At 40.9% G+C, this 27,107-nt stretch overlaps 1 protein-coding gene and 2 long non-coding RNA genes across 4 annotated transcripts in view; 1 reads left to right on the top strand and 2 right to left on the bottom strand.

The window, feature by feature from the left end:
• Positions 1-12,726, bottom strand: part of LOC117942605 — a 16,334-nt gene extending 3,608 nt beyond the window's left edge. The window contains exons 1-2 of the long non-coding RNA XR_004656158.1: positions 12,593-12,726; positions 5,294-5,300 (exon numbers count right to left, since the gene is read on the bottom strand). This is a non-coding gene — a long non-coding RNA (uncharacterized LOC117942605). The remainder of the gene's footprint in view (positions 1-5,293; positions 5,301-12,592) is intronic.
• Positions 1-23,929, top strand: part of sik3 (SIK family kinase 3) — a 37,495-nt gene extending 13,566 nt beyond the window's left edge. Inside the window, exons 2-26 of one of the 2 annotated variants that reach the window (XM_034868104.1) lie at positions 2,445-2,561; positions 3,247-3,310; positions 4,216-4,377; positions 4,563-4,687; positions 5,864-5,987; positions 7,520-7,638; positions 8,164-8,274; positions 8,357-8,491; positions 8,926-9,003; positions 9,597-9,706; positions 10,631-10,787; positions 10,928-11,077; positions 11,169-11,242; positions 12,348-12,482; positions 13,616-13,757; positions 15,926-16,045; positions 16,557-16,615; positions 16,767-16,876; positions 17,654-17,793; positions 17,930-18,054; positions 18,773-19,554; positions 19,686-19,840; positions 20,511-20,640; positions 20,730-20,856; positions 22,211-23,929. In XM_034868104.1, the coding sequence (XP_034723995.1) occupies positions 2,445-2,561; positions 3,247-3,310; positions 4,216-4,377; positions 4,563-4,687; positions 5,864-5,987; positions 7,520-7,638; positions 8,164-8,274; positions 8,357-8,491; positions 8,926-9,003; positions 9,597-9,706; positions 10,631-10,787; positions 10,928-11,077; positions 11,169-11,242; positions 12,348-12,482; positions 13,616-13,757; positions 15,926-16,045; positions 16,557-16,615; positions 16,767-16,876; positions 17,654-17,793; positions 17,930-18,054; positions 18,773-19,554; positions 19,686-19,840; positions 20,511-20,640; positions 20,730-20,851 (3,546 nt within the window). In that variant the 3' untranslated portion in view covers positions 20,852-20,856; positions 22,211-23,929. The remainder of the gene's footprint in view (positions 1-2,444; positions 2,562-3,246; positions 3,311-4,215; positions 4,378-4,562; positions 4,688-5,863; positions 5,988-7,519; positions 7,639-8,163; positions 8,275-8,356; positions 8,492-8,925; positions 9,004-9,596; positions 9,707-10,630; positions 10,788-10,927; positions 11,078-11,168; positions 11,243-12,347; positions 12,483-13,615; positions 13,758-15,925; positions 16,046-16,556; positions 16,616-16,766; positions 16,877-17,653; positions 17,794-17,929; positions 18,055-18,772; positions 19,555-19,685; positions 19,841-20,510; positions 20,641-20,729; positions 20,857-22,210) is intronic. The other variant, XM_034868105.1, reaches the window with a different exon arrangement.
• LOC117942606 overlaps positions 21,153-27,107 on the bottom strand; it is a 10,687-nt gene continuing 4,732 nt past the window's right edge. The window contains exon 3 of the long non-coding RNA XR_004656159.1: positions 21,153-21,254. This is a non-coding gene — a long non-coding RNA (uncharacterized LOC117942606). The remainder of the gene's footprint in view (positions 21,255-27,107) is intronic.

The raw sequence follows: 27,107 nt of genomic DNA, 5'->3' as shown, positions 1-27,107 counted from the left end.
TTTGGAAAATGGCTGCAATGAAACAAAGAGTGAAAAATTTAAAGGGGTCTGAATACTTTCCGTACCCACTGTACGTAGTTACATTCCACCACTGCAAGTAATTCTACCTTAAAGGTTTGTATTATGTTTTTGTTTTAACCGATTCTGACATTTGATTCTATTTCTTTTTAGTGGTTATATTTATTTGAATGGTTTCTGAGGCTGTTGTATTTGTTACTGTTGAATTGTATTTCAAGCAAGACACATGAACTTTACTTTGGTCTTGAGGAGCTACAGCATTTATTAGTAGACAAACGGAGACCTATACTTTACATTTACTACCACAACTTTACTGTTCAATTCTCATCTTCTCTGATTTAAACCGGTCTGCTCTGAGCTCATTTTCTCTCTCTCTCTCTCTCTCTCTCTCACTCTCACTCTCACTCTCTCACTCTCTCTCTGAGAGAGAATTACAGTTAAACCCGGCCTTGGCCATTTTCACATCGTATTACTGTGGGCATCAAAGCTTGCACAAGGTGTTTTTCATCGTAGGGCTGCGCATGTGCACGTGAAGATGATTCCGACCTTATGGTTGGTTAGATTGTGTAGCATTAAAAAAAAAAAATAAAAAGGAAGAAGGACATTTGTCCCCTTCAAGTCTTACTGTGACATTAGTTTGATTATAAACTCCTAATAAACGCTCTGTAATCTCAGTCTTACTAGCCTCTAGGCTACTTGGTAGGTGCATTGTCCTGACAATGTTATCTTCACTTCACCTGTTACCCTTCATAAAATCCGGAGCAGAGCAATTGACAAAACTGGATGACTGCCAATGCCAAGAATAGATTCCTAGAGCATGAAAAACCATATAGTTACATATTCCAAACAGACGCATAAATATCCACATACATGGGAAGAGTTGTTTAAATATTACTTCATTACCTCTGCCAAGTTTTAGATCTGGTTTGTCTGTTTTTTGGTCAGCAAGATTACGGAAAATCTACGGGCTCGATTAGTACGGGCCAAGGAAGAACCCATTGCAATCTGGAGGGGAGCGTTTTGTGCGGCTTTTATGAGATGTTGGAATAATCGGAAAAATGAGTTTTTGACTTAGGTAATTCACACTGCGTTAACATTGTGAGCAAGGGCAAGCCTTGGCAGAGGTCTGCCCTCTCTGACTGCCCTTCTAGTTTATCTCTGTTTTTGCTAATGTTCAGAGTCTTAATATCAGATTTTTTTATTTTTTTTATTTTAAGATTTCAGCAGCGCTATGCTATTATAAAAAATACAAGGGTAATTGTATTAAGTGGGTTAAAAGCTTCTTAAGGCTGGGTGCCACTCCACTATTTAATAATAACGAAACCTTCAGGATGCATCACAATATTTTTTTAAAAGTTTTATAGTCTTTGTAAATTTGTTCATGTTAGGGAAGACTACCAATACACATTTTTTTTTTAAATTGACAATGCCCTTCAAGGGAAGCTACACAAAGACACACACTGATCTGGATTATTGCCACTGTTAGATGTGGTTCTGTGCCCTCCCATAAGCCCCCTCTTCGCTCTCCCTTTTCCTGTCTGCATCAGGAAGTTACTCTTTTTAGGCTTCAGATGGCCTTCTTCATGTCTGTTATCAGAAAAGGGAGTGCTCAGGATGGCATTTAACAGAATTTAACGTGCGTGTGTGCGTGCGTGCTGGACACATGCTGTTCATTTTTTTCCACACATACTTACTATACTGTACTCACTCATCTATTTTTGGAAGAAGATATGTTTTGGAGCAGCTTCATTAGCTTAGATAAAGTCATTAAAGTCGTCTACCCATTCCTAAGTGGCAGAGCAAAGCTCCTTTCACACACCATCACCGTCCACACTGTCGGAGCCATTGTAGAGGACTCAGCCTGTTATGTAGGAGCGCTTGCAGTCGAAGGTCATGGCTCATGTCAGGTTACCCAAACAAGTTGTAATCCAGACAAAGCACTGTGTATGACGCTCAGTTCGCCACTCATCATCTTAAGAAATGCCAGTATCTCAACGTAGTATCTATTATTATTATTATTATTATTATTATTATTATATTACTCAGTTGGTGTGAGATAATTATTTGTCTTTGCATGTTTGTTAACAGAGCAGTGCCAGGTCATGCTACATTGATACTCACACCCTCCTCTTAGTTCTTTTGCTGGTTATATTCTTGGCACTTTGCTCTTCAATGATTATTGTGTGAAGGAACTGTCTGTAATTTGAACACTCAAGAGCTGCTAAACAAAGTACATGGATTAACATAAATTATTCCTTGTTTTGTCTCCTCACTCTCTTTCACTCGCATCACTTTCTTTCTCTTTCTGTCAACCATATTTCCTCCTTCCTCACTGTTTCCTTCTTTATCTCGCCCACTTCACCCTCTCTCCCTCTCCTCATTCATACTTATCTCTTCCTCCATCCCTTTCTTTTCTCTGTCTTCAGGTGGCTATAAAAATAGTGGATAAAACCCAGCTGGATGATGAAAACCTGAAAAAGATCTTCAGAGAGGTGCAAATCATGAAGTTGCTGAAGCACCCCCACATAATCCGCCTCTATCAGGTAGACATTCACACTCACTCACAGAGCTGATAACACACGTTGCTCACATCTTACACCTGCGACCCTAAAGAAATGAACCGACACATTCCGAAAGAACGGAGTTGGTCAAGCAGGATCTGATGCTATCCGCCAGTGTTTTGTTGGGTTAAATGTACCAAAGTGTTAAAAATTTCAGACATTTTTTTTACTTAAATTCCAAAATGTACCTATATGCGTGTATTTATCTATATTTTTATCCAGGCAAAGCTGAGTTTTTTTCCACATTATATTGTTATACATGTTATACATCTGTGGATCTGCCTAGTACACCTAAAAACGTGGCTCTGGGTAGACTTAGTGGTAGAAGTTGGAAAAAGAGAGTCACCCAAACTGTTCCAACTGTATGGGGATTGTAACACCAAATCAGCCCGTCACAAGCAACCTTCTACAGCATCTTGTCTGAAACAGCTCTCATCTGCTTAAACATAATCTAATCACTTTGCCACAAAGCATAATATGTTGAAACACACACACACACACACACACACACACACACACACACACACACACACACACACACATTGACCCCTACACTAAGGAAATGCCTACTGATTCTGTTATGTAACGGGTGAACCGCCCATCATTCGATTTTGGCCTTTCAGAGGGTCTGTAGGTCCTGGTTGTTAACATTTGTTTATGTCTTTAGGTTATGGAGACTGAGAGGATGATCTATCTGGTAACAGAGTACGCTAGCGGTGGAGAGATATTTGGTAAGGATTATCCCCACTGTTGCCTTGATGTAGATAGTCTTCCTCATTGTCTGTCCCTCTGCTTTACAGTTTGTTTGTATTCTTTTGATTTTTGACTTGTGTCAAAAATCAATAAAATTTTAAAAATAATTTTCTTTAACATTTTTTTTAAAACTCCTGGCCTGTGAAATCTGCCAATTAAAAATGTAATTAGAATTTTGGTAAAGACAAAATAATATATACTGTATATATAATTTTTGTCCATCACAATTTGTTTGTTTGCACTGCATGTTGTACTTTTTTCATTGGTGTGTTTTGGGCGTACCATGCAATAAACCAATAAGAGTATCTCCCATTACCTTTAAAAGCCAGGTGCGTTTGTCCGGAATTTGCGTACACCGTGATTTTTTTAAAATTTGCAATCTTTTGCATGCGCCTGTGCTGCTGTTTAGGTTTCAAATTTTCAAATTTTTGAAACCATTCCAATTTTTCCAATATTCAACATTAATGCGCTTGTCTCGTGCACTGCCCACTTATCAAGGAAGAAAAATGTCTTTGTCTCTCGGCTCAGAGATGTAGTTGGTCTGATGAATGAAAACAGCTTCAACTTTTTCAGCAGTAACGCTAACGGCGTTATCAAGATGGGAAGAGTCAATTAGATTACCCGTTACTGAAAAAGTAGCGCCGTTAGTAATCCCGCTTTTCATAACGCCGTTATTCCCATCACTGGTCAATGTCACAATCACTTTCTGCGGCCGAAAGACAGCAATACGCCAAGAATTTACCTGAACACACCTGCCTATAAGACCAGCACACCCATGGGCACAGGTGCATTTGCTAGTTAGACCACGTGGTCACAGGACAGGAAATTATCAACTGAGTACCATTTAATTTCTAAACTGTGTATTTTGTCTGTGTGTGTGTAGACCACCTGGTAGCCCATGGCCGTATGGCAGAAAAGGACGCCAGGAAAAAGTTCAAACAGATTGTGGCAGCAGTCCATTTCTGTCACTGCCGCAACATTGTCCACAGAGACCTGAAGGCTGAGAATCTGCTGCTGGACCACAACCTCAACATCAAAATCGCAGGTGTGTGAGTTTGTACTTTAGAATGTATGGGTGGGAAACCTAATTTAGTGGTTTTGAGCTGTCATGGTGAGTAGGCGTAGGCAAGTGTCAACATGTGCTTTTGGAGCATTTTCTAGGTTTGATTAAATTTATTCTGTCAAGTAAATTGATACGACTGAATAAACCCCATCCTCTCCCCCTGTCAGATTTTGGCTTCAGTAACCTGTTTTCACGAGGACAGCTGTTGAAGACATGGTGCGGCAGTCCTCCCTATGCCGCACCAGAACTCTTTGAGGGCAAGGAGTATGACGGACCTAAAGTAGATATATGGGTGAGTAGACTTTTAGGTATTCATAAGACCCTGTTGTGCTACGGCACAAGTTGTAGCTTATTTGTTAAAAAGAATCCCGAATGAATGAGAGGCCCTGTCTTAAAAGAGGTTTTGTCTTAAAATATAGTTCCACATTTCTTCCATCGTCCGTAGCGCTCTGGGTTTATTAATAACTTAAAATAATTACTTTAATTGCTTTATAAGTCCCTTTTAACCCTTTTAGTGACAAACTTATATAAATATGATGGAAAATGCATCGCTATCTTTTAATGTATCTAGACTAATGACAAAGTTTGTGTTTTATTTTTCAAAATATTACCTTTAGTTTTCTAACTTACGCTCTGTATCTCCTGAGATACATTGCCAATTTAGGGTTTACTTTTTAAGTTGCATCCTTTTTTTATAGTTCATATGCCGACTTTAAAACAAACACTTGTAAACAATTAAGTAGCTACGTGTTTTTCATATTTTCCATACATTAGAAAAAAAAACGTTATCTCCCAAGATGAATTGCCCATTTAGGATGTAGATTCAACAGTTTTAGCTTATCTTTCTCCACTTCCTCACTGGTTCCCTCCTCTGAATCAGATGAACTACAGACTTCACCTCTCTCCTTCTTGTACTGTAGAAACTGCTGACAGAAATCCCCTGAAAAAGTGTACACTGCCGAGTATATCAATAATTCACATATAAGAGTAAAATAAAAAGTTATTAATAAATCCCACCTTTTATCTTACTGAATATATGTAGAGAACAGGCCTGAAAACATAAGTACATCCGTGAGTGATCAGCCCTGTTTCATGTGGGCAATGTATCCTCTAGGAAACAGGCATCCAACGGCTGATTATACAAGTTGTGAAGAGGTAATTTTGAAAATATCCACAAGACCATATAAACTAACATATCTAAAACAGAATCCCTCTATATTATAATAATCATGAAATATATAACAATCACAAATGCTGCCATTTTGGATTTTGATTCAAATGTTTGGAATGTTGGCAAAAGTCACATGACCTGATTACATGACTCATCACCCCATCAATGTTTCTCATTAACTGCAACCACATACTGCCCCTCCCCCCAAACCCTGTCAAATGACTTTTTCCCCCAAGATACAGAAACTGCTTATATAATGATTGATGATTTGATTCTTGCTGTCATTTCTCTCTATAGAGCTTGGGTGTGGTGTTATACGTTTTGGTGTGCGGTGCCCTGCCTTTTGATGGCAGCACTCTTCAAAATTTGCGGGCACGTGTCCTCAGTGGCAAGTTCCGCATTCCTTTCTTCATGTCCACAGGTAGGACTCTAGTCAGCTCTCACGCTTACCTATGTCTCTTTACTTCCTCCTCCAGACCATACCTGTGTGCAGGATGTTGTTAGCTTTAGGGCCAAGCAAATTCCAAAGTGATACTCCACTACAAATCAATATCTTTAATGTCAAGCACTTACCACTGTTGGCTTGGAATGTGGCTGTTAAAGGAGCCATTTGGAACTTGTAAACAAACGCATGGTATATCCTTGAGGTCAAATAAACATGCGTCCTTGTGAATAATACAAACAGCATGAACCACTCACAAAAACTTTGTCCCATAGTACCCCTAATGGGAGAGAAAAATCACTGATTACCTTTTAACAGTGGTTTTGGTCAGGTTGAGTTTATTTGATTCCAATTGAGACAGTGAGAAAGTTTTCATTTTGGAAAAAAGTATCAAGGTATCTCCCATTAGCTTTAAAAGCCAGGTGCGTTTGTCTACACCGTGATTTAAAAAAAAAATTGCAATCTTTTGCATGCGCGTGTGCTGCTGTTTAGGGTTTCAAATTTCCCCAGAAAATTCTATGAATCGGGTCCCGGGAAAAGACGACCATTCAATTAAACAAAATCCATTGTGTGGCTGTTGAGATTTGTATGCGGCTGCAAACGGGAATAATCACTCAAAGTTAACCAAAATATTTCTTTACTAGGCCAGGGCAGGCATTTTTCTCCTTTGAAGAACAAACAAGTTCAACTAAATGAAAGAAAATGACCCACGGAAATGTAAAACTGTGCACTGCATAAAGACAGGGTCATAGGCCGATGTAAAACTAAATTGAAAAAATGTCTTTTAGTTTACAATGCATTCTCACCTGGTCCTTTTTCTTCTGGAAGTGTGCTTTCAAAAAGAACAGAGCGTTGATAGACTGCGCTTAGGCAGTTTCAGACTTTTGTGACAAATTAGCCGTAGATAGAAAACGCTCTGGTGGGTGGGCGAGTGTTAGACCGAGGTGTTAATTGAAATTAGTGATGTCAGTTTCAGTTAATTTCACTTTTGATAGCCCGAAACCTATTAACCAGTTGCAAACCAGTTAATTTAAAATATAAAAAAAGCAAAACAAAAATCACAAGAATAAGCTCTCCAGCAGTTGGTTTAAGTGCAGGATTTCTGCCAGTTTATTGTTAGAATTGACCAGCTATTAGCGGAGTGCGGCTGTGTAGGCAAAAAATGTACCTATATACCAAAATTCTTAATGATTCAAAAATATTCTCAGCGGTTAACCAATAAAAGGTCTACTGACATCACTAATAAACTCACTACCGGGAAATATTGAGTAAACTGATATGCAAAGATTTTGAGTACAACATAATTTCAAGTCAAAAAAACTACAGACTACGTACAGTATGCTTTCCGTATCAAAAATAGTCTTCCTGGATCAAAAAACAGAAGTACCACGATAATAGTAAAAACATATTGCTTGTTATTGATTGTAATTTTTACTTTCCCTTTGCATGTTTTCTAAACAGTCAGGTTGCCTTGGTTTACATTACTCATGTATGCTTGTTTGTTATTGCAGACTGTGAGTACTTGATCAGACACATGTTAGTGCTGGACCCCAGCAGACGGTTGAGCATGGAGCAGATCTGTAAGAACAAGTGGATGAGACTAGGAGATCCGGACCCCGACTTTGACAGGGTGAGACACTTCTAGAAGTATTCAGAAGTCAATATCTTCACTGAGGGAAGGGTCTCGTAATGACCATTTTCCAAATGCAAATGATTTTTACCAACTACCGCCTAGGGCCGGGCAATACGGACCAAAAATGTTGATACATGATATACAGTACCAGTCACAAGTTTCAACACACTTTTTCATTCTAAAGCGCGTCCACATTTATGACCAGTACTGTATATCCCAGTAATTTTTACAAAGTGGGCTAAATGTTCAGTTGTAAGTAATATACCGCCCACACTTACCATTTTACGTTATGTTAAAAAGACTTGTCTTAATTCTGAGCAGTTACCTGAAGTCTCTGCTGGTTGCCTGGCAAAGCTTCCCAGCCAAGAAATAGTTCATCTCACCACCAGAAAGCAAATGGCATATTTCCTAAAATGTCAAACTATTCCTTTAACTTGATTTTTAAAATGGAGTAGGTGCTCAAACTGTGAAGGGAAAGGCTATGGTATATTACTTTGACCCCCCATCTCTTCTCCTTTCCAGTTGATAGCGGAGTGTGAGCAGGTGAAAACGGAGAGAGAGACAGAGCTCATCAATGAGCAGGTGCTGATAGCCATGTGTGAGATGGGCCTCGATCGAGAGCGCACACTTCAGGTTGGACATGAGTAAATTCTCAGCGCTGCCTTTTGTTAAGTTATCTCAGAAATGTATACTTATCCTGCCTTTTCCTCTCTAGTCCCTACAAAGCGATGCATACGATCACTACAGTGCCATCTATAGTTTGCTGGCGGACCGCCTAAAGAAACACAAGACCCTGCGTGTTGCCCCGCCCACACCACGCTCGATTACCTATCCCATCAACACTGTACAGGTAATTAATTGTCCACTGGTGTTAGTATGATGAGATAATGGCTTTGCAGCCTACATGTGTCAATTTTTACTCATGTTGATAGTAGTTTGGAGAGTTTGGCCTATTCTATGCCAAGTTTTCATAGTTTCTAGAGCCAGCGGGTCAAAACCCATCCTAGTTTTCTGAACAATCGTATTTGCATCTGTCCATACAATACAATCCATTCTTTTTCATTGTCCTCAAAATAGCAGCTATTTGTGAAAGCTTGAAGAAGAGTAGTTTTGCGGAAGGTGCCTTTGGAATGTTTTCTTTTTCACAACTGTTCCAACTTACAGTCGTCATCGTGTTTGTCCACTTAGTTGGTTGCTTCAAGCCACATCTGCAAATTTGAAATGAAAATAATTCTGTGTGTGTGTCGGTCTGTGTGTTTGTCGGTCTGTGTGTGTGCCAAGCAGACAGATCCACAGGGTAATCCTGTTAGCATGACCGTTCCCCATGTCCAGCTTATCAACCCAGAGAACCAGATTGTTGAGGTAAGTTGAGGAGGCCGCCCACATAATTGCGTCACCCTGGCAGTGCGTGGCCAGTAGTCATAATATTTGTTAAAATGAAGCTAGGATCGAGAACAACTTTAGTTTATGGAGTTGAAAGGCTCTTACCCTAACTGCTTCTAACTTAGAGTTGGTTTAAAAATTGTTCTCTTGTAGCCTAGCAAATCATTTTTCCACCACTTCTTAGTAGCATACATCACTCAACATAAAACAGCATCCAGTCTTGAGAATTTGCATATTCGTAATAACTGGCTGTCCAGTATTTGCGGTTTACTACTGTTGTGTAGCGTATGATTGATCTCAAATGCTATGATTGGACACACCTAGACACACATACATACACACACACACACAGCCTCAAAGCTGACTCATAAATGCTGTAAAACAGATCACTGCATTTCAGCAGGGAATTTAATAGAAAACAAGTTGTCTTTGAAGGGCATATATTAGAATTGAAATAAATTAAAAATCTATATGATCTTTTAACACATAAGTCATAAAGGCCATAAGTGGACACAAACATGCAACATACAAAAGGCATTACTAATACAAATATGTTTATATTTATTGTTTAGCCGGATGGCAGCATGGCTCTGGACAGTGATGAAGGGGAGGAACCATCTCCTGAGGCCATGGCTCGCTACCTTTCAATGAGGCGGCACACTGTGGGAGTACCAGACCAAAGGTAACACACCTACTCTAAGTAATGTTTCTGTATTGTTACATATCACAAGTAGTATTTTTTTTCTTCCAAAATGTCAGATGACTTATCTGTAATTTCAGATGATAACTCTAAAAAAAAAAATTCATCACCCATCATTTCTTTGCATTTATATTTTCACCAACTATTTATTTAGTTGAAGTACATTTGTATCTTTTCTGGACATCCAATTTTTTTCTCTAGATTAAGAGTCAAATGTTTATTTATATTACCTGAGTTTTGGGTAGAGTACTGCATTCAAATTACATTAATTTAAGGCTTGTGTGTGTCAAAAGATGGTAGATGTTGTGTTCCTGCTGCTACTGAGCAAGTCAGGTTGTAGTGTCAAGTTTAAAAGCAATCAAAAATAATAGTTGCTAGCGTTTCATAGCTTAATAACTAAATCAGTGGACAGGGATTGTAGAGTGTGCATTTAAATAATATATCCCAAAGAAGACTTTAAGTAATAAATGAGCTAGGTTCTAGCACAAAACATTGTGTTACAACGCTAAGCCTACCTGTGCTTGTGAAGGCTAACCTAGCGCATAACATTAATGGTATTGAGATGAGGCCAACACACTCCATCCTCTATGCCGTCGGCTTTGCATCAGCCCGCTCTGTGATGTTGTCATTCAGGTTTTAAAAGGTGTATTTACAAAAAGTTGTGGGAAACAAGAAGCAAGAATTGTCTTTGAAAATCTATGTCTTCAATAGTGTTCTGCATGTAGAAGTGTGTATCTACAGCCGTTATCCTGCTTCATGCTACTCCGTTCTGAATCAACCTCCTAAATAAGTCACATTTCCACCTGCCGCTTGGGCTGGGTTAAATCAGCTTTACACGTACATGCCCCTTCATGTGTCATATGTTCTGACCCTTATCAAAACTAATCACCTTAACTTCCAACACAGAACAGAGATGCAGGAGGACCTCCAGAAAATGCCACCAGGTTTCCCTCGCGGTGCAGTGCCCCAGCCTCCATTCCCCCCACTGGCCCACATTATGGGCCAAATGCACACTCTCATGCCCACACAGAGCTTGCAACCCACACAGCAGCTGGAATACAAGGTACAGTCAGTTGGGTTACATTGTGGGGTTTTAATTAGTGTTAGAACACTTCTGGAAGTCATCAGTTAATTTGCAGAAACCTGGTTATGGAGGGTCTAACTATTACCCAATCTGAATTTCAATGTCTGCTGATACACCAGGAGCAGTCGTTGCTGCAGCCACCCACCCTGCAGCTGCTTAACGGCATGGGGCCTCTTGGTCGAAGAGCTTCCGACGGTGGGGCCAACATTCAGCTACACGCTCAGCTCCTCAAGAGGCCCCGGGGGCCCTCACCACTTGTTACAAGCCCGGTGAGGATCTGGATTTCTGTGTGCAATTTGCATATTCTCCCCTCATATACACTTAAGTTGTGTTGACTGATAAACTCTTTGCCTCTCTTAGCACCCTATCCCTGCAGTAGCTCCGGTGGATGAGGAGGGTTCAGACGGAGAGCCAGACCAAGAGGCAGTACAGAGGTAACCCCCGATGACAGGTTTTGGTGAAAGGGTGTACTTTACAGGGGTGCTGTCTAAACTGGATACTCTGGAGGGCCCGTAACCTGTGACAACAGGTCGGTGGGTTATGAATGACTTTTGAAATAAGAATTTGGCTAGCTTAATATTAATTATTTGAATGCATCATGTTTGATACATTTTGTATTATTATGTGATGAAATCTTTTAAGCCACTAATACAACAAGCTAGTTACATCCAGGTAGTTTCTTGTAGCAAAACCTTAGTCTGCAGATTTTTGAGGAGGAGGAATGTGTTAATTTAACAACTTTTTGGTTGAATACAAAAAAGCAAAAACACTGGGCTTACCCAACATCAATAGAACCACACAGTTGAGGTAAATAATATTTATGCAAGAAGTCAGATAAATTGTCCAAAATAAGAGCTTTGACATAGAAGGAGATTAAATCAAGCCAGGATAGGCACATGTGTAGTGTATGTAGTTGTGATTGGTTGTTGTTGGAAGTCCAGGTTAGGGTTTACCAGCTGGTCCTCTTCAGACAGCATCTTCTGTAGACTTCGCTGGTGTCCTGGGTCGCTGGGAGGGAGTGCCCCTCGGCTGCTCTTTTTGCCACGTGAGGTGGCCACTCTGCTGTGGTGCTTACCCCATCTCGTCTCCTTTCTCCATTGCGCAACAGCCTTCTACCACAGTTCCAAACTTAATCTGCCACCAAATCCATCTATCTTTCAAACTCTCGCCAAGAGCTTCTTTATCGCTTTTATTTGTAAGTGCCAAATTATTCTCTGGTCTTCCTCGCTCTTTCTCACACAGCTTTGCTAACTCTAAAGCTTGCAAAACCAGTAATAAAAAAAAAAAAAAGCATCCAGTCCAATTCTTAAATTGGGTGGTTGTGGGATACCCATAAGCTCTAACATCCATCTATGGTATAATTTTATTTTATGTTTTTCTGATTGGCTAAGATGGTATGAATGATGGCACCCATTGGCAGAAGTGGGAAGGGGCGGGGCCTTTCCCCCGTCTCCATTAGCCAATGAGGACAGAGAGCTGACCAGCGCTGCTTCCTGTCTCCCACCCTCACCCCCGTCCTCCCCCCTCCCTGCGGCCCAGGTACCTGGCGAACCGCTCCAAGCGGCACACGACGCACGTGCTCACGAGCACAACGCATGGCGAGCCCTCGGCAGAGTCGCAGCGGCCCCAGGGCCCCCGGCAGAGGGGGGGCTGGGCCCCCGACACACACACCCGGTGAGGGGACACGCCCGCTCCGAGCCGTATATGCACAAACACAGACTCACAATTATTGAGGGGCATATGAAGCCTTACTCTTTTTCTCTCTCTTTCTCAAACCCACAAACACTCACTAGCACACACAGCTGATCTCAAATAAACATTGGTGAGGATGAACTCTTACCAGATGAAGGTTATGCATCTTCCATAAACAAAGGGTATTTTGTCAGAAGTGATGTTTGAGGTTGAGCGTTGGCACATGTCATATATATATATATATATCTATCTCACCAGTAAGCCATGATTCAAAATAACTTTTTCCTTTCCCAAAAGTTGGTAAGGATATGTGATCGGTTCAGATTTAGCAGATTGTTCTTATATGAGCAGTCATATTTTTGTGTTTTTATGTTGTTCAATTCTAGCTGTTGTCCCCCAAAAGTACCATCTTACTCCAACACAGATTATTAGAAAGTCTTTTGAAATATAGAACACTTTGTAGTGCTTAGGAAAGAGCTCATTTTTCCTAAAAATCCTCAATAAAAATTTTTAATTATCCAATATTGGCAGTGTTGCCCTTAGATAAACTTCCATTAAAAATAGTATGTTTATAATGTAACTTATCTTTAAATGATTGTCAGCTGTGGCATTTATTACCCAGAAAGATTTAGTCTCATTGATTGCTAATAATGTGCAATGACTTCTGAGACAATTTGCAAAGGGTTCACAAGTGACATGAAATGTAGTCACTGTCCAACTCTCAAACATATTTGGACAAGCTTCCAAATACTTTGGAGTTGCATCCAGTTATGCACAATTCCTCTTCAAAGTTCCCTCCATCCTCCTGTCATGATTGACAAGAAGGATGACATCTTTTAAAGGATGATTATTTTTGATGTATGAGTTTTTGAATTTTGGGCTCCTAATGTCTTTCAACACTGAATGTATTACTTTCAGATACTTGTAACTTGAAATATTTTGTGCAGCTTTATAGAGCTCAAGCTTCTCATGTGTCTGTTTCTGTGTCTGTATGACTGAATCTGTGTGTCAATGTGTTTGTGTCACCTGTCATGCTGTGGATTTGCGTGCGTGTGTCGGTGCGTGTGCATTTGTGTACACACGTTTGTGTCTGCTCCCTGTGGTCCCCTTCTCAGATCCAGCTATAAGGACTGTAACACCCTTCATCTCCCCATGGAGCGCTTCTCACCTGTCAGACGGTTTTCTGATGGCGCAGCCACCATCCAGGCCTTCAAGGCTCATCTAGAGAACAGCAGCCTCATTAAACAACTCAAACAGGTTTATCACCCTACTTAATATCTATTAATATCATCTGCTTTTTTTCTTGCTTACCTAGCTTTAGGAAAAGATTGAGTTATTTTTTCCTCAGTGTCTGGAGGAGAAAATGAGGCATAATTTCTGTTGAGGATCAATAGGGTTATTGATCAGTACCAATGACTCTAAGATTTCAGAAATTCCCCTCTGGTCTGATATCGGCCCTAACCTCCTTGCATTTTCAAATGGTCATAACAAGGAAGGCTGCTTGGCTCTTGCAAACAGTGACGTACTGTTTGCAGTTGGTTGACCATTGGCTGACTGTCGCATTCTGCCTCTTCTGGTCTCAGCTACCATTTCAGTGCAGAACAGTCATGATTAAGGCAGAATCTATTGGTGATGGATTTCAAATAAATCTATAGTGTTTAGTATCATTATTTATCAGATTTTGCTCCTGGCGCTTTTGATGTCCTAGCATCCTTAGCATCTTATCCATGGTGACGCTACGCTAAGATTAGAGCAGGGGTCAACAAAGTGAGAGGTAAAACAGGGTCATTAAAGGAGGAAATTCCATTGTCCAGCAATGGCTCACAAAAGACCAGGATAGACTTTAAAAGTAGCGAAATTGGACAGGATATGATGGTCAGACCTGGGGACTGAAGATAAAGATATTAGGGCAATGGTCACTGAATAGTATGTATGATTACGTTTTTGGTGAGACCAAGCTACAAAATAGCTACAGAGCAGGGCCCTAGCTTTTGGAAGTTTTGATAGAAATGGTGGCCAACAGGTCAAGAAGGAAAGGAAAATGACAATTAGAAAATGTTTGCTATTTTTCAGTTGGAAAATATTATCATATACAAAACATATCTTGCTTCAGCAGTCACCATGTAGGGAAAACTGTAAGATATGTTGAGAAATTGTGCAGTTTTGTTTGATTTTATTTTACAAATTTACATATTTGTCAGAACACTTAAAATACATTGTAAAATGAAAGAGATTTGTCCTTTTGAGTCCGAACACTACCACCCATACAGGTTTTTTCCTTCAAATAAGGGCAAGTGTCTGATGATCCTGATTAAAAAGGTCTACAGATACAGCAAAAATTTTGTGTGACCATTTAATCCAGATGTCACTTGATGTCCAAAGTGTAAACTAGGTGAACCAATCTGAGCAGTGTGTCTTTCCTAAATTTTACCAGAGTCTTTCACCTGAGAAAACCCCAAGCTGCTTGAGAAACCACATCGTTCACAATGACACTGCAATGGGATTACAACCCCTGTGTTCACAGTCAGGGCTTCATTTTAGGCATGCACTGACGTGCTGGGATTATCATTGCAAGTGTTAAGAGAGTTAAAATGGGCAGAGAAGAAGTTCTCACACACACACACACACACACACACACACACACACACACACACACACACACACACACACACACACACACATGACCCAATGCGCCTCTAATGACATAAAGTGAGTAAATAAGTGCAGGGGAGATTACATGACCTCACAGTACATCCTACATGTTGTAGCTGGTCATACAAGCATGTTGTTTTCATGAGTTTGGACAAAGAGCTTTGAGACAATAGATTGTAACATCTCACTTGCATTCTCTGGGAAAAAATGCTTTTTGCTTTTTGCAGAACAATTGGTTTTGTTAACTAAATGATTAAATTGTATGAGTGCACCTGTGTTGTTTCGACTAGCGTTACAATAACAGTCAGCCAGATAATAACACTTCCACCAGAAGATGTAAAGTATATGAAAAGGTTGCCTTTAAACACTAAACACCCTGGGCTAATTGATCACAAAACAGAATTTAAGTAGAAACGGTTTTGATATAGCTGGTAAGTGCAAAGGTTTACTGCAGTTATTACTGCTAGCAAGATGGGGATTTCTGACAAATATAACAAAGGTTACATATTGCCACTTGCTGTTAATAAAGGGAATAATTACTGTTGCTATTTTTGACTTTGGCAAGACAAGAATGACATGCAGTAGATTTAGTTATTTATTCATTAGCTATTCCTAGTGAGCTGGGAAAGACTAAATGGCAGACTTTGTTGGAACCCTTTTTTTCCCCAAGTGTTAACTACTTTTCTAGATTTAACACATTACCATCAGTTGAAATTACTCCCGTGTTGGCTTGTAAATGTAATATTTGGCAACCATTTCTGTGTTCCCAATAGGAGTGTGAGCAGCTCCAGAAAATGTATGCTGCCCAGCAGGATGAGCGATTCCTGGAGCACACCCAGCAACAGCATATCCTCTACCAGCAAGAGCAACAAATCCTCCACCAGCAAATCCAGGTAGTTGAAGCTGACAAATTAGCACTTAGCTTACGGCAACTTGTACATCATGCATGCATTATGTTGAACTACGCAGGTATCTATAAAGAATAGATGAAAGCTTTGTAAGCTTGTAAGCTTTCACCTGAGGCTCGGATATCCTGCATTGTGGCCTCACGTGTCTCCTCAAATTGATTCATTTCTTTTGGAAATGCATCCTCCATTGCTAAAGCTTCAGAATCAGAAAGGAGTTTATTGCAGCAGTAGTTACCCCATGTGGAACTTGCCTTGGTAATATGTTGCATATATACACAAACAGACTTAATGAACATTAATAAGAAATAAACAATAAATACAGAAACAAATATTTTCATGAAAAATAGCTGTTTAGTATGAGAGAAAGCAGGCCAAATGTGTTTAGTACAGAATGCTTAGAAATGTATAGTATGTGCAATGGGCAGATGTATAGTCTTGGATCAAGGTTAGTGCAAAGTGTACGCTTGAGTCAGAATTAATTTCTTTTTACCTGCAGAGTCTGTCTTTAGGCCATGGAGAGAACCAGCCCAGTCATCTAACCCACCAGCTTCAGAGGTGACAACACACACACACACAGACACACACACTACTAATCAGCTATTGAACGGTAAACAATGAATCTCAAAACTGTGGTGCAGTGCTATCGACTGAAGTGTTACATCATTGTCGTTTCTCTCTTCTCCTACTTTGTTCTGTCCTCCCTCAGGTTGCGTATCCAGCCCTCCAGCCCTCCGCCAACACATCCCAGCAACCACCTCTTCAGACAGCCCAACCAGAGCCCTCCGCCTGGCTCAGCAGGCATAATGCAAGGGCATGGTTAGTAATACTTTAGCTAGAGTGTTTAAAGTATTTCTTACTTTTGACTGTAGTTAGTTAAAGTTTAGATGTAGCGGCTAAAAATGGATAGATCTTCTTCCACTCATCATACTCTTCTGACAGATTTTATACATTGATGACACATTTTCTCTTATATTTGTTATTAATGGTTATTTGACGGTTGACATATTTGTGTTTTTAAATGGACACTTGGTTTCAGACTAGCTGGGAGTGTAATTACTCTTAATTACTTACTGGCTTTTGTCGTCTGTACACAAACACTGTCATCTGACATACCTTCATTCTTGACATTGTGTTATGAATGAAGTACCAGAAGGTCTAGTTTATGCTGACTCAATGAAAATGTTTTTTCAACTGTGACCAGGGGCAGCAGGTGAGTAAACATGGCGGTCATCAAAATCACAATAACCTGATGATGAACCTGGTGATTACTGTGTTTAGATAACAACTAATCGTATTTACTCATTGGAACAGTGCCATTAGTTATGGTGCCAGTCAGGACCAATGCAAACAATTTATTGAAAAGTAGTATTACAAATTTACAATTTATATTAATATAATAAATAACATTGATGCAAGACTTTGAACTTGCTCAGGTTTAACTTTCCGTTGGGGAAGACTTAATTTTTCCTTCTTTTGTAAAAGTCTGCTCTCATTGCTAGAGCATTTTGTTGGGTGAAAGAAAACTCTTATGATGATGCCATATTTTAGTAAATTTGGCAATAGATTTTTCCCTCATGACTCCTCCTCTCCTAGGAGGTCCATCAACAGTGCAGTACCAGCACGGGTCTCCAGCACTCTATCAGGGCCAGAGTGGCAGCCCGGCTCCCACAGGCCTGCCTCAACAAGCAGCATCTACTCGCCCATTGGCACAGGGTGTACCTCAACAACAGCAGGTGACTGCTAAGAGACAATCTAATTGTCTCACTGCTGATGGTTACATGTATTGTTTTAAAATATATTCTCTGATGATGACGGTCTAAAGGTGATACTTTGATCAATAATGAAAATTAACATTGACTGTTTGTACAGGTGACCATTCAGGTTCAGGAAGTGGAGCTGGGAGGTGTAGCGCAGAGACAGGGCGGCTTTTTGTCCACACCAGGGCACAGAGTCCTGGGGAAGCAGCTTAGCGCAGACAACGCCGAGACGCACAGGTGACCCCACCCATCATGTCACCACGTCCCCTGATGCCGGCCAAAACCCGCCAACAATAACAATGGACTGTTTCTGTCTTCTTCGGGTTTTTTTTTTTTTTTTTAGTACAGACACCTTCATGCTATTTGCTGTCATTTTATGTCCATCATTGTTTGTTTCTCATTGTTTGTTGGTGTTTAACATTTCTGTCATGTATTTTGAAACTTAGAAAGTATAACAGTTGCACAGGCCAGAGATCTTGTGTGTGAGATCACAGACTTTGAGAACATTATTTGTTAACAGTTTAAAAAAAATAAATGTAAATCCCCCATCGCCTTTGCTGAGATGACATCCTCAACAATTCTCCACCTCAGTGTAGCTGGGTGAGTGATTGGATGTAAGTGTTTTAGAAGTATTTGTTGGGGTTAGTTGAAGTAGGAGATTAGTGGTCCTGTGATCCCTGATATCATCTTCCCATAAACAGTCCTCCGTAACCAGGGCTGTCTTCACTAAGAGAACTAAGAGAAATGTTTTTGCATCTCTCAGTGAATACTTGAACCTGGACTTGAGATGTGTTTGCCATGTCGTCTGCGTGCAGTGATTTAATCAACACCTGTAGATTGTTGAAAGCTAAAAGCAAATACATCCCTATTTGCACTATTTGTGTGTAAAGGTTTGGGACCGTGTTGATGTCAGACAATAAGTAGCTAATTATCTTCTTCATTCCCTCCTATCTAGTCGCAGCCTTGGCCGCTTCACATCGGGCTATGACCAGGCTCAGTTCAATCCCCACCTCTTCTCTGGCGACGCCACCTCCCGGGGCACCTCAGGAGTGGTCGGCTCCTACAGCCACTACCTGCAGGGAGCTTCCCTCAATGTCCCGGGCCTGGAGGATTACCAGAGCGGGGTGATAGGGACCAGCAGCTATGGCAACCCCTCTACACTACAGCAGGCCCTGCTCTCGCCGACTCCTTTGGACTACCGCCCTCCCCAACAGCACGTCACTCCCACCCTGCAGGGCCTTCTGTCCCCCCGCCACTCCTTAACGGGCCACACCGACCCCAGGCTGCCGCCCCCAGACCTGGCCGCCCTACTGAAGAGGCAGAGCCCCCGACCGTGCCAAGCAACCCCTCCACCACCCAGCGGTGCACCCCAAGAGTATGGAGAGATGCTGCTTCTCCACCAGATGAGCCAGAGTGACAGCTTAGAGCCACCAACACCGCAGGGTGCCTCTGGAGGCCAACACTACCACCATCACCACCACCACCTTCTCCAGATTCGACCACCAGAGGTCCAGCCACAGCAGCACCCGTCCCAGACACCTTGCCCCAGCTTACCTCACTCAGAAAGCATGGAGGAGGATGAGGCTCCCGCTAGCTATCACCACCCACACGAAGGCTTGCTGGCCGAGGCAGGAGAAGGTCTTGAGCTCCTGGGGCCTCCCCGAGGAGGCACCCCGCCCTACACCTCCCCTACACACAGGCATGGTGCCTTCATAAGGAATGCTCCAGCAACTAGAGGTAAGACCTGTTTACACAGCGGTTATAAAACTGGCTACAGACATTTACAGTATCTGTCTTTACTGACTGACTTTTTGTTTACTTCTTTTATTCAGTGTCAACATGTGCTTTTTTTTATTTTTTTTTATTAGAATCTGAGCATGTGGAGTGCAGGCCCCAAGGGCAGGCCATGGAGGTGCCTGATCTTAATGGTGTGGGCTATTCGCGAGGTCCCCAGGGTGACGCCTGTAGGTCACGTGGACAGCTACAGCGCCACCACACCATCCAGACCTGTGACGATGCCTATGTGAGTGAAACTTTGCCGCTAGTTTCTACAGACCATGCTGATCACACTTTGCTATTAGCTGTTGATAAGCCTGTGGCATATAAAATACAAATGGGATTCAATCTACTATATTTTGATCTACTACGAGTATGAAACTTTGCGGGGACTGCAGGAACAATATCACATTTGTATTGGCTGGGTTTATTTTGGAGAGTGTAACATATCAGCTCATCTTGCTTGCCAGTGCAGTGCTGGAGAGATGCAAAAAGCAAATGTCTGCATGACTGAATGAACCTTAAAGTCCTATTTGTTTAGATGTTTTTGGGGGCATTGACAGACTATAATCTAGGGCTGCTCGATTATGGGAAAAATCCTAAATCTCAATTACTAGATGTTGCATTTATTGAACCTTTAACTGAAAAAACAACAAAAACAAATTTAACATTGAAACCACCTGACATTTCCCGAAATTATTATACACAAGATGCAAGAGTTTACTTGCTAAATGTAATGTGCAAAATAATATAATAATTTTATATAATAACAACTTTCGCGTTGACATTGTTTTTGTTATCGTTAGGAGCCACAAGTTTATTAATTGCAAACAAAGACTCTTTATAACTCATAAGAGCTGCTAAAAGCCACTCATTGTGTATCAGTAATTTTTGTTGTTGTTGTACTTCCTGTCCAGGATCAGGCAGAGCCCATGTCGGGGATGAGCCTGTTGGCCGGGAAGGCGCTGAGTTCCGCTCGCATGTCGGACATTCTCAGCCAGACGTCACTGACAGGAAGCCAGCAGCTGCACCAGCGGGAAGAATTGGGTCAGTAGGAGACATGCATTCACCTAGCTGAAAATACTCTTTTAGATATGCTTGTCCTTATCAGTAAAATATGAGTGTTTTTTGTGCAGTGTGTGATGTTGAAGAGGAGCTCCATGCAGCAGCCTGCTACCCATCTTCCTGCACCAGTGACATGCTGCTCAGCTACAAGCCCCCTGACCTGCAGTACAGCATGGAGCAGGCCGGGGTCTAGCACAGGTACGCACGCACGCACGCATGCACACAAACACACACACACACACACACACACACACACAAAGACAAACACAAACACAAACACAAACACAAACACACACACACACACACACACACACACACACACACACACACACACACACACAAACGAACAGAGAGTAAAGGTATTTCTGTCCAGGAGGCATTTAAATAGCTATAAATGCATTTGACAGTTGCATTGCAAATCTTTTACCATATTGTTAAGGCCATTGTGTGGCCCCAAGCTGTATCACCTCTTTAATTTTAAATGAGCAGGATTACAGGTTCCTTCTGGCACCCCATAAATTACTTTGTGGAACTCATTATAATAGTTTATAAAATTGCCACGTAGTAAGTACTCTTTACCTTGCCTTTAATGTTTACTTACAGAGCCCCGGATGTCATTTCTTTTAACAAGAAAAAAAGACATGTACTGGGGGCAAACACTTTGCAAGATCTGGACTTTGTTTTGCGAGATATCGAGTTTTATTTGCAATTTCTCGCAAATCCAACAAACAATAAGGCTTACCTTGGCCAACATTGTCGTTGACCGTTGATGTCAATAGTGATAATTTGTGTTATTGTAGCAACAATGAAGTTGTATATTGTATAGACATACAGCTGCAACACATGTAGAAGAAAATTAACTATCTGAAATAAACAGCATAGTTACTACAGTTATCTACACAGACTAGACAAAATGTTGCGTTTACTGGTAAACGGGTAAACCTTGAGACCGACGAATGACCGACTGCTATCTGTTGAATTTTCCTCACGTTACTCTGTGACTGTCCACATCTAGAAACTGAGCTGTGCTGTCTGGCTCATGATCAGACAGAGGTTTACGGAGCGGTAGATTGGCTTTGCAAAAAAAAAAAAAAACGTTCTATAAAATGACGCATTTTAAAAAAAACATTGCTCGATCACGCAAATTTGATTGTGGGAAGTCAAAATCGTGATTGTGATTAAAATTCAATTAATTGTGCTGCCCTTCTAGCTAGCTAGGTGGAGAACTTATGAACTTGCGGTAACATTTTGTTTTCATTGTTCATGATTGTTTACATGCGTATAAAAATAAACGATTAATTTATTTAGACAACCAAGGAGATGCTACACACACTAGCTAGTATCTTATGTTTGTTGGAATTGCAAGATCTTGCAAATAAAACTCGATATCTCGCAAAACAAAGTCCAGACCTATCAAAACAAAGTCAAGATCTTGGTCTATAAAAAAGGAATCCTTCCCTATTAATAATCTAAGGATTGAAAAGGAGTACAAGTGGCGGCAAGATGATTCCAAATATTAATTGTTTCTTCTTTCCCTTTGTCTCCTTTAAAGGAGGGGTGTATCCTGTGTACAGCGGTCCATATCAGCCATCCTGAGTTGTGTTGACTTGAGTTGAGCAGCATCACGCCAAACCACCGTTCTCTGCCCAAACGGGGGGAGGGGGGCTCTACGTCCATATGTCTGTCTCCATCTGTCTTTGGGAGGGCATTTTGTGCAAGAGAGGGAGAGTGCGGGTGGGTGTAGACATGAGAGGGGTTGGTGTCACAGGTGGGGACTTGGGATTCAAAGTTCAATGTGCCAGCATTTTCTGCACAGACATCCAGCATTCATTGTCGCATGTTGTCTCCTCCTTTCACCTCCCATCATGGGTAGATTGGGGTCACACTCCTCCCTCTTTTGACTCAACCCCCCTCTCCCCCTCCCCCTCCCCCTTGCAAACCTGTTCCCTCACGCCCACCTCATGCCCTGACCTAATCCTCCCCTTTCACCTTTCGTCTTCTTTTAATTGTTGGCATACTTCATTATGTGCCTCTTTGGCCAACGCATTGATACAGTCATAGTTGCAGGAACATAGAGTCCAACAACACAAATAAACACACACAATGCTGCCACAAACCCAAAGTATTTACATAAGGTGTATGTGTGTGAGTGTGTGCATGACTGAGATCAAGAAGTGAGCAGAGGAAAAAGGTGTCTTCGAGGTTCAGTCTGCTCCTCCATCTCTCCCCTTTCTTGCTGTCCTGCAGCAAATCATTCCGGAGCGGCTTGGAATCTCATCAGCGGTGGCCCCTTCATGGGGGGGTGGCAAGTGTTTTCTCTCCAAAGATGGAGCTCAGTGACATCGCACAGGACAAACAGCTCTCTCATTGTGTTTATTTTTCTTTCTTGTTCTAGCATTCATTTTCTTTTAAAATTCATTTTTACGGCTAATGTCCATGCAGGGCATTATGGTCAATATTGTTACTTTTATTGTTATAACTGTTTTCTTTAAAAGAGGTTTTATTATAATGGATATTATTATTATTATTATTGTTATTATTAAAGGAAAAACAGTTCTGTGTTGCAAGGAAGAAAACATTGTTCTTTGATTACTTAAGTAATTCTGCACTTTCGGTTAAAGCTATCCTCTCTCCGTCTGTCCCCTCTTTCGCAGTTCCTCGCTTCGTCATGCTGTTACTCTGCTTTTCAAATCCACTCTCTCCGCCTCCAGCCCTAGTGTTCCCCACCTTGGGTTCCTTCTTCCTCCTATCCCATGTCAGTGACGGTGAATTGCATTGTGGGTAGTTTTAACAGACATTTGCTCCTTTCCTTCTACAGTTATGCCATGTATAGAACGCTATTGCAATTTCTGTATCATCTTTTTTGTTTTTAGATGTCGGGGAGCTTTTTTATATTGGTATTGTTTATCATTTGTATTTTTGGATGTCTTCAAAATGTTTTCCTTTCGTTTCTTTGTTTTATGAATCTTGAGATTTCTAGCCAAAAGAGGACAGAGAGAAAACAGGCAGGGCTTTCTATCTGTCTCGTAAAAAGAGATTGTTCTTATTTGTTAAAATATTATTATATCAAGACACTTGAATAAGAGGAGAGTAATTATTTTGTTGCTTTTTAAAGTTTCATTTCAATTGATGTTGTGACTGTCATTCTTGTTGTTAGGCCTGCTTTTTGTTAACAGGGTAGTTGTGGCAGGCTATACAGGGTCAGGCTTTGTCTTTGTCTGGGTTGGTTCGGGTGCTACAGAGACTTGCTTCTCTAAAAATAAAATAAAAAGAGACACAAGAACGAGGGAATAACTTGTAATATAGCTGACATATCATCCTTAACCTTCCCAAATGTGTGGAGACGGACAAACCCACTTCTCTTTCTCGCTGCCCTACCTATCTGCTGTGATCCTCCCACCCATGTTATACTACATCAGCTTCTGATTTGATGACATTTTAGGGACACTTAGGCTAAGCTTGATACTATGCCGACGAAGGAGGAAACTACAACTACTATTACTCGACCCCTCTTCCCCTTTTTTGTTTTCTTTAACTCTTTTATCAGCTTTGCCCTTCCCAAGCCTGGATGTCAGAGTGGAGGAGACGATGGCTGTGTTTCATGAACAGTCAATGGATCTTGCTGTAGTTGGATACACCTGGACACACCTCCAAACCATGAAAAAGGATACATTTCAGGAGGTGACCATAGGAAGGAATAGCTTGAAATGGCCTTATACAGCAGAGGAATACACGATTGTGGCCAGATCGGGGGCAGGGTGTGCCCATCTTAAACATATCTATCAAGGCATGTACCCTAAGCTGAGTTGGGCTCAAGCACAGCCAGATGGAGGCTACAGCACACTAGGGACCACGACAGAAGATCGAACCACCCTTCATTTTTATTTTATTTTTTAAATGTATTGTTTGATGTCTATTTATCCTGTAATACACAATACCCCTGAGTCTATACTGGGCCAGCAAGAGACTGTGGTGCAAAGAAAAAGCTCCACTTGTATGTATTTGTGCTGACCGAATTTCACAATACTTGGTTGACTTTTCATATGTTACGTACATCTTGAGACCTGTAGATGGTGTCATGCAGTGCCTGCGCTCTCCATTTGCACCATGTCACTTCCTGTTTACCAACATTCGCTCCCCTTCAGAGCAGATGGGATCAGCTTTAGCGGTAAATCAAAATCTCTGAAACCAGACAGAGTGCATACAGAAGTTAACAGTGAAGTAGGTTGGATTCATGAAATTAACTGTCTTCTTTCTTCCCAAACGTCCCAGTCAATGTCTCATTGGGCAGAAAGCTTGTTTCCATTCCATCTCAGGATTCCCCTATAGCGCTCATTCATTCCTCTTGTCGATCTTTTCTCCTATTTTTCTTTCAGTTTACACCAAATCAAAAGTGAGATCTGGAAGAGAAAGAATGGAATTACTTGGCATGTGTCATAGAGGAAATGGCTGGATTCAAGACATTGCTTGTTTCATGTGCTGTGCCAGCATAGAAACTCTAAAATTAAAACCAGAGGCGCCACCTTGTCTTATATTGTGACCAGAGCTGTTGTTTCAGATCTGTGTTGGTGGAGGGAAAGAGCAGAGGCTCACAGGAAGAGACAGATCGAGCGAATGGAAAGCACTACAGATGATTGAGAGCTGCTTCACACACATCTTCTGCCTAATCAGACTGACCTTTCTGCCCTACTTTCTTTCTGTCTTAACTCTTTCATCCCTCCCCTCCTGTCTTTTCTCGTCACCCCAGCCCTCCCTCCTCAGCAAGATAGTTCTGCTCTACTTCTGTTTCTTAGTTTATTTTAATTTTCTATTGGTTCATTTTGTCCTTTTTTTTGTTTTGTTTTTATGTTGATTTCTGTTGAGTACAAAAATACTAAAGTGCAACAACAGTGATTAAAAAGGATATCAACCAAACTGAGATGAATAAATAAATATATATAAATAAATAAATTTAAAAGGTTATGACTTGTGTGTCTTTGTTATCTACTACAAGCCTGTCTGGAGTACCGATTTTAACTACTTCAAAAGTTAATTGGACAACAACTAGAAATGACAATGCCATGTTGTAACCCATAAGTCATGTTTTTATAAAAGAAATCTATTTTCTTCCTGGCAATTGTTAATTAAGTTCATGTTATGTATCACAAGTAACGTATCTCATTTAACAATTGTTAAACTCATTAATTAATCTGCCTATTTTGCTTCCCAATCTATGGATTTACAGTATCTGGGTTCAATAGAATGTTGAAAATTCTAACAGAAATGTCTGTCACGATTTCCCAAAGGTATGTTAATTGTCGCAAACAAAAAAGAAATGCAGGAAATCCTCACAGTTGAGAAGCTGGAAAAACGAAATGTTTGGCTTGTTTTGCTTAAAAAAAATATTGATGAACAATGAACGGAACAGTTCCTGATGAAATTCCTGTTGATTGAGAAATCGATTAATCAACGTATCACGCCGTCTCTCACGCTCCTCTCATGAGGATGCAGTTGCAAGTGCACATTGATTAGCAAATTTCTCACTAATTACGTAAAAAAAAAAAAGTGGGCAAACTAATGGTGACAGTTTCTGAATTACTACTCACCTATTATAGCATTTCTGTACTGCAATTTCCTGTTAGTCAACTTATCGGCTGGCATACACCCTGATATTGATTAATCATCAATAAGCTTATCAGCTTTATTGTCTAGCTCTTGTCGCAATGTGATAATTTTTATTAGCTGAGGTTCCGTCTATCAGATGGAGACAGAAAGTAGTTTTACATATTTGGAGGTGCAAAGGATTTTTCCATCACCATAGCTTGGTTTTAATATGATGTACAGAAGTAATAGAGACATAATAATGAATTGTCCTTGAAGCATAACTGTATGTTAGATCAAGATTGTTTGCGTGTATGCAGCAGTAGAACAGTAGTTTTATTTTGAGGGAATGGGATTAAAAGTAAAATTACCTGAATAGTAATTCCAGTGTAAATGTTGTCATTAGCATAGAACATATGGCGTAGTTCTATGAGCTTGTTTCTTTTGTCTGCCTCTTAGCTGCAGTGCTCTGCATGGCGCTGCTCCGGTCCGTACAACTGCACTGCAGAGGCTTTTCAGGCTGATCAGTAACTGAGCTCAGACACTGACAGCCATGTAGAGTGTCTGCGTATATAAATCAGGGGTTACTTTAAAATACCTGATGAGAGAGAGGAATGATGAAGGACAGGAAAGGATCTGTTTATCCCTCTGAACTGACAGTTTGCTCTCCTCTATCCACCCCAATCCCATGTAGATTGTTAAAGATTGATGTTTTGCATTGAGTTCCTCTTGTTTTCAAGCCTGTACTGTATATTCTCCTCTCCCACATCAGCTCTTTTTTCTTTCCTCACGACTCTGTGCCCACTCTCCTCTCCCTCTCTCACTGCATCCTCTGCTCCTTTCCCTTTCTCCCAGCCTTCTTTCTCTCC

This window comes from Etheostoma cragini, chromosome 3 (assembly GCF_013103735.1).
Source record: "Etheostoma cragini isolate CJK2018 chromosome 3, CSU_Ecrag_1.0, whole genome shotgun sequence".
Lineage (NCBI taxonomy): Eukaryota > Metazoa > Chordata > Actinopteri > Perciformes > Percidae > Etheostoma > Etheostoma cragini.
This window is presented reverse-complemented; position numbering and strand designations above follow the sequence as displayed.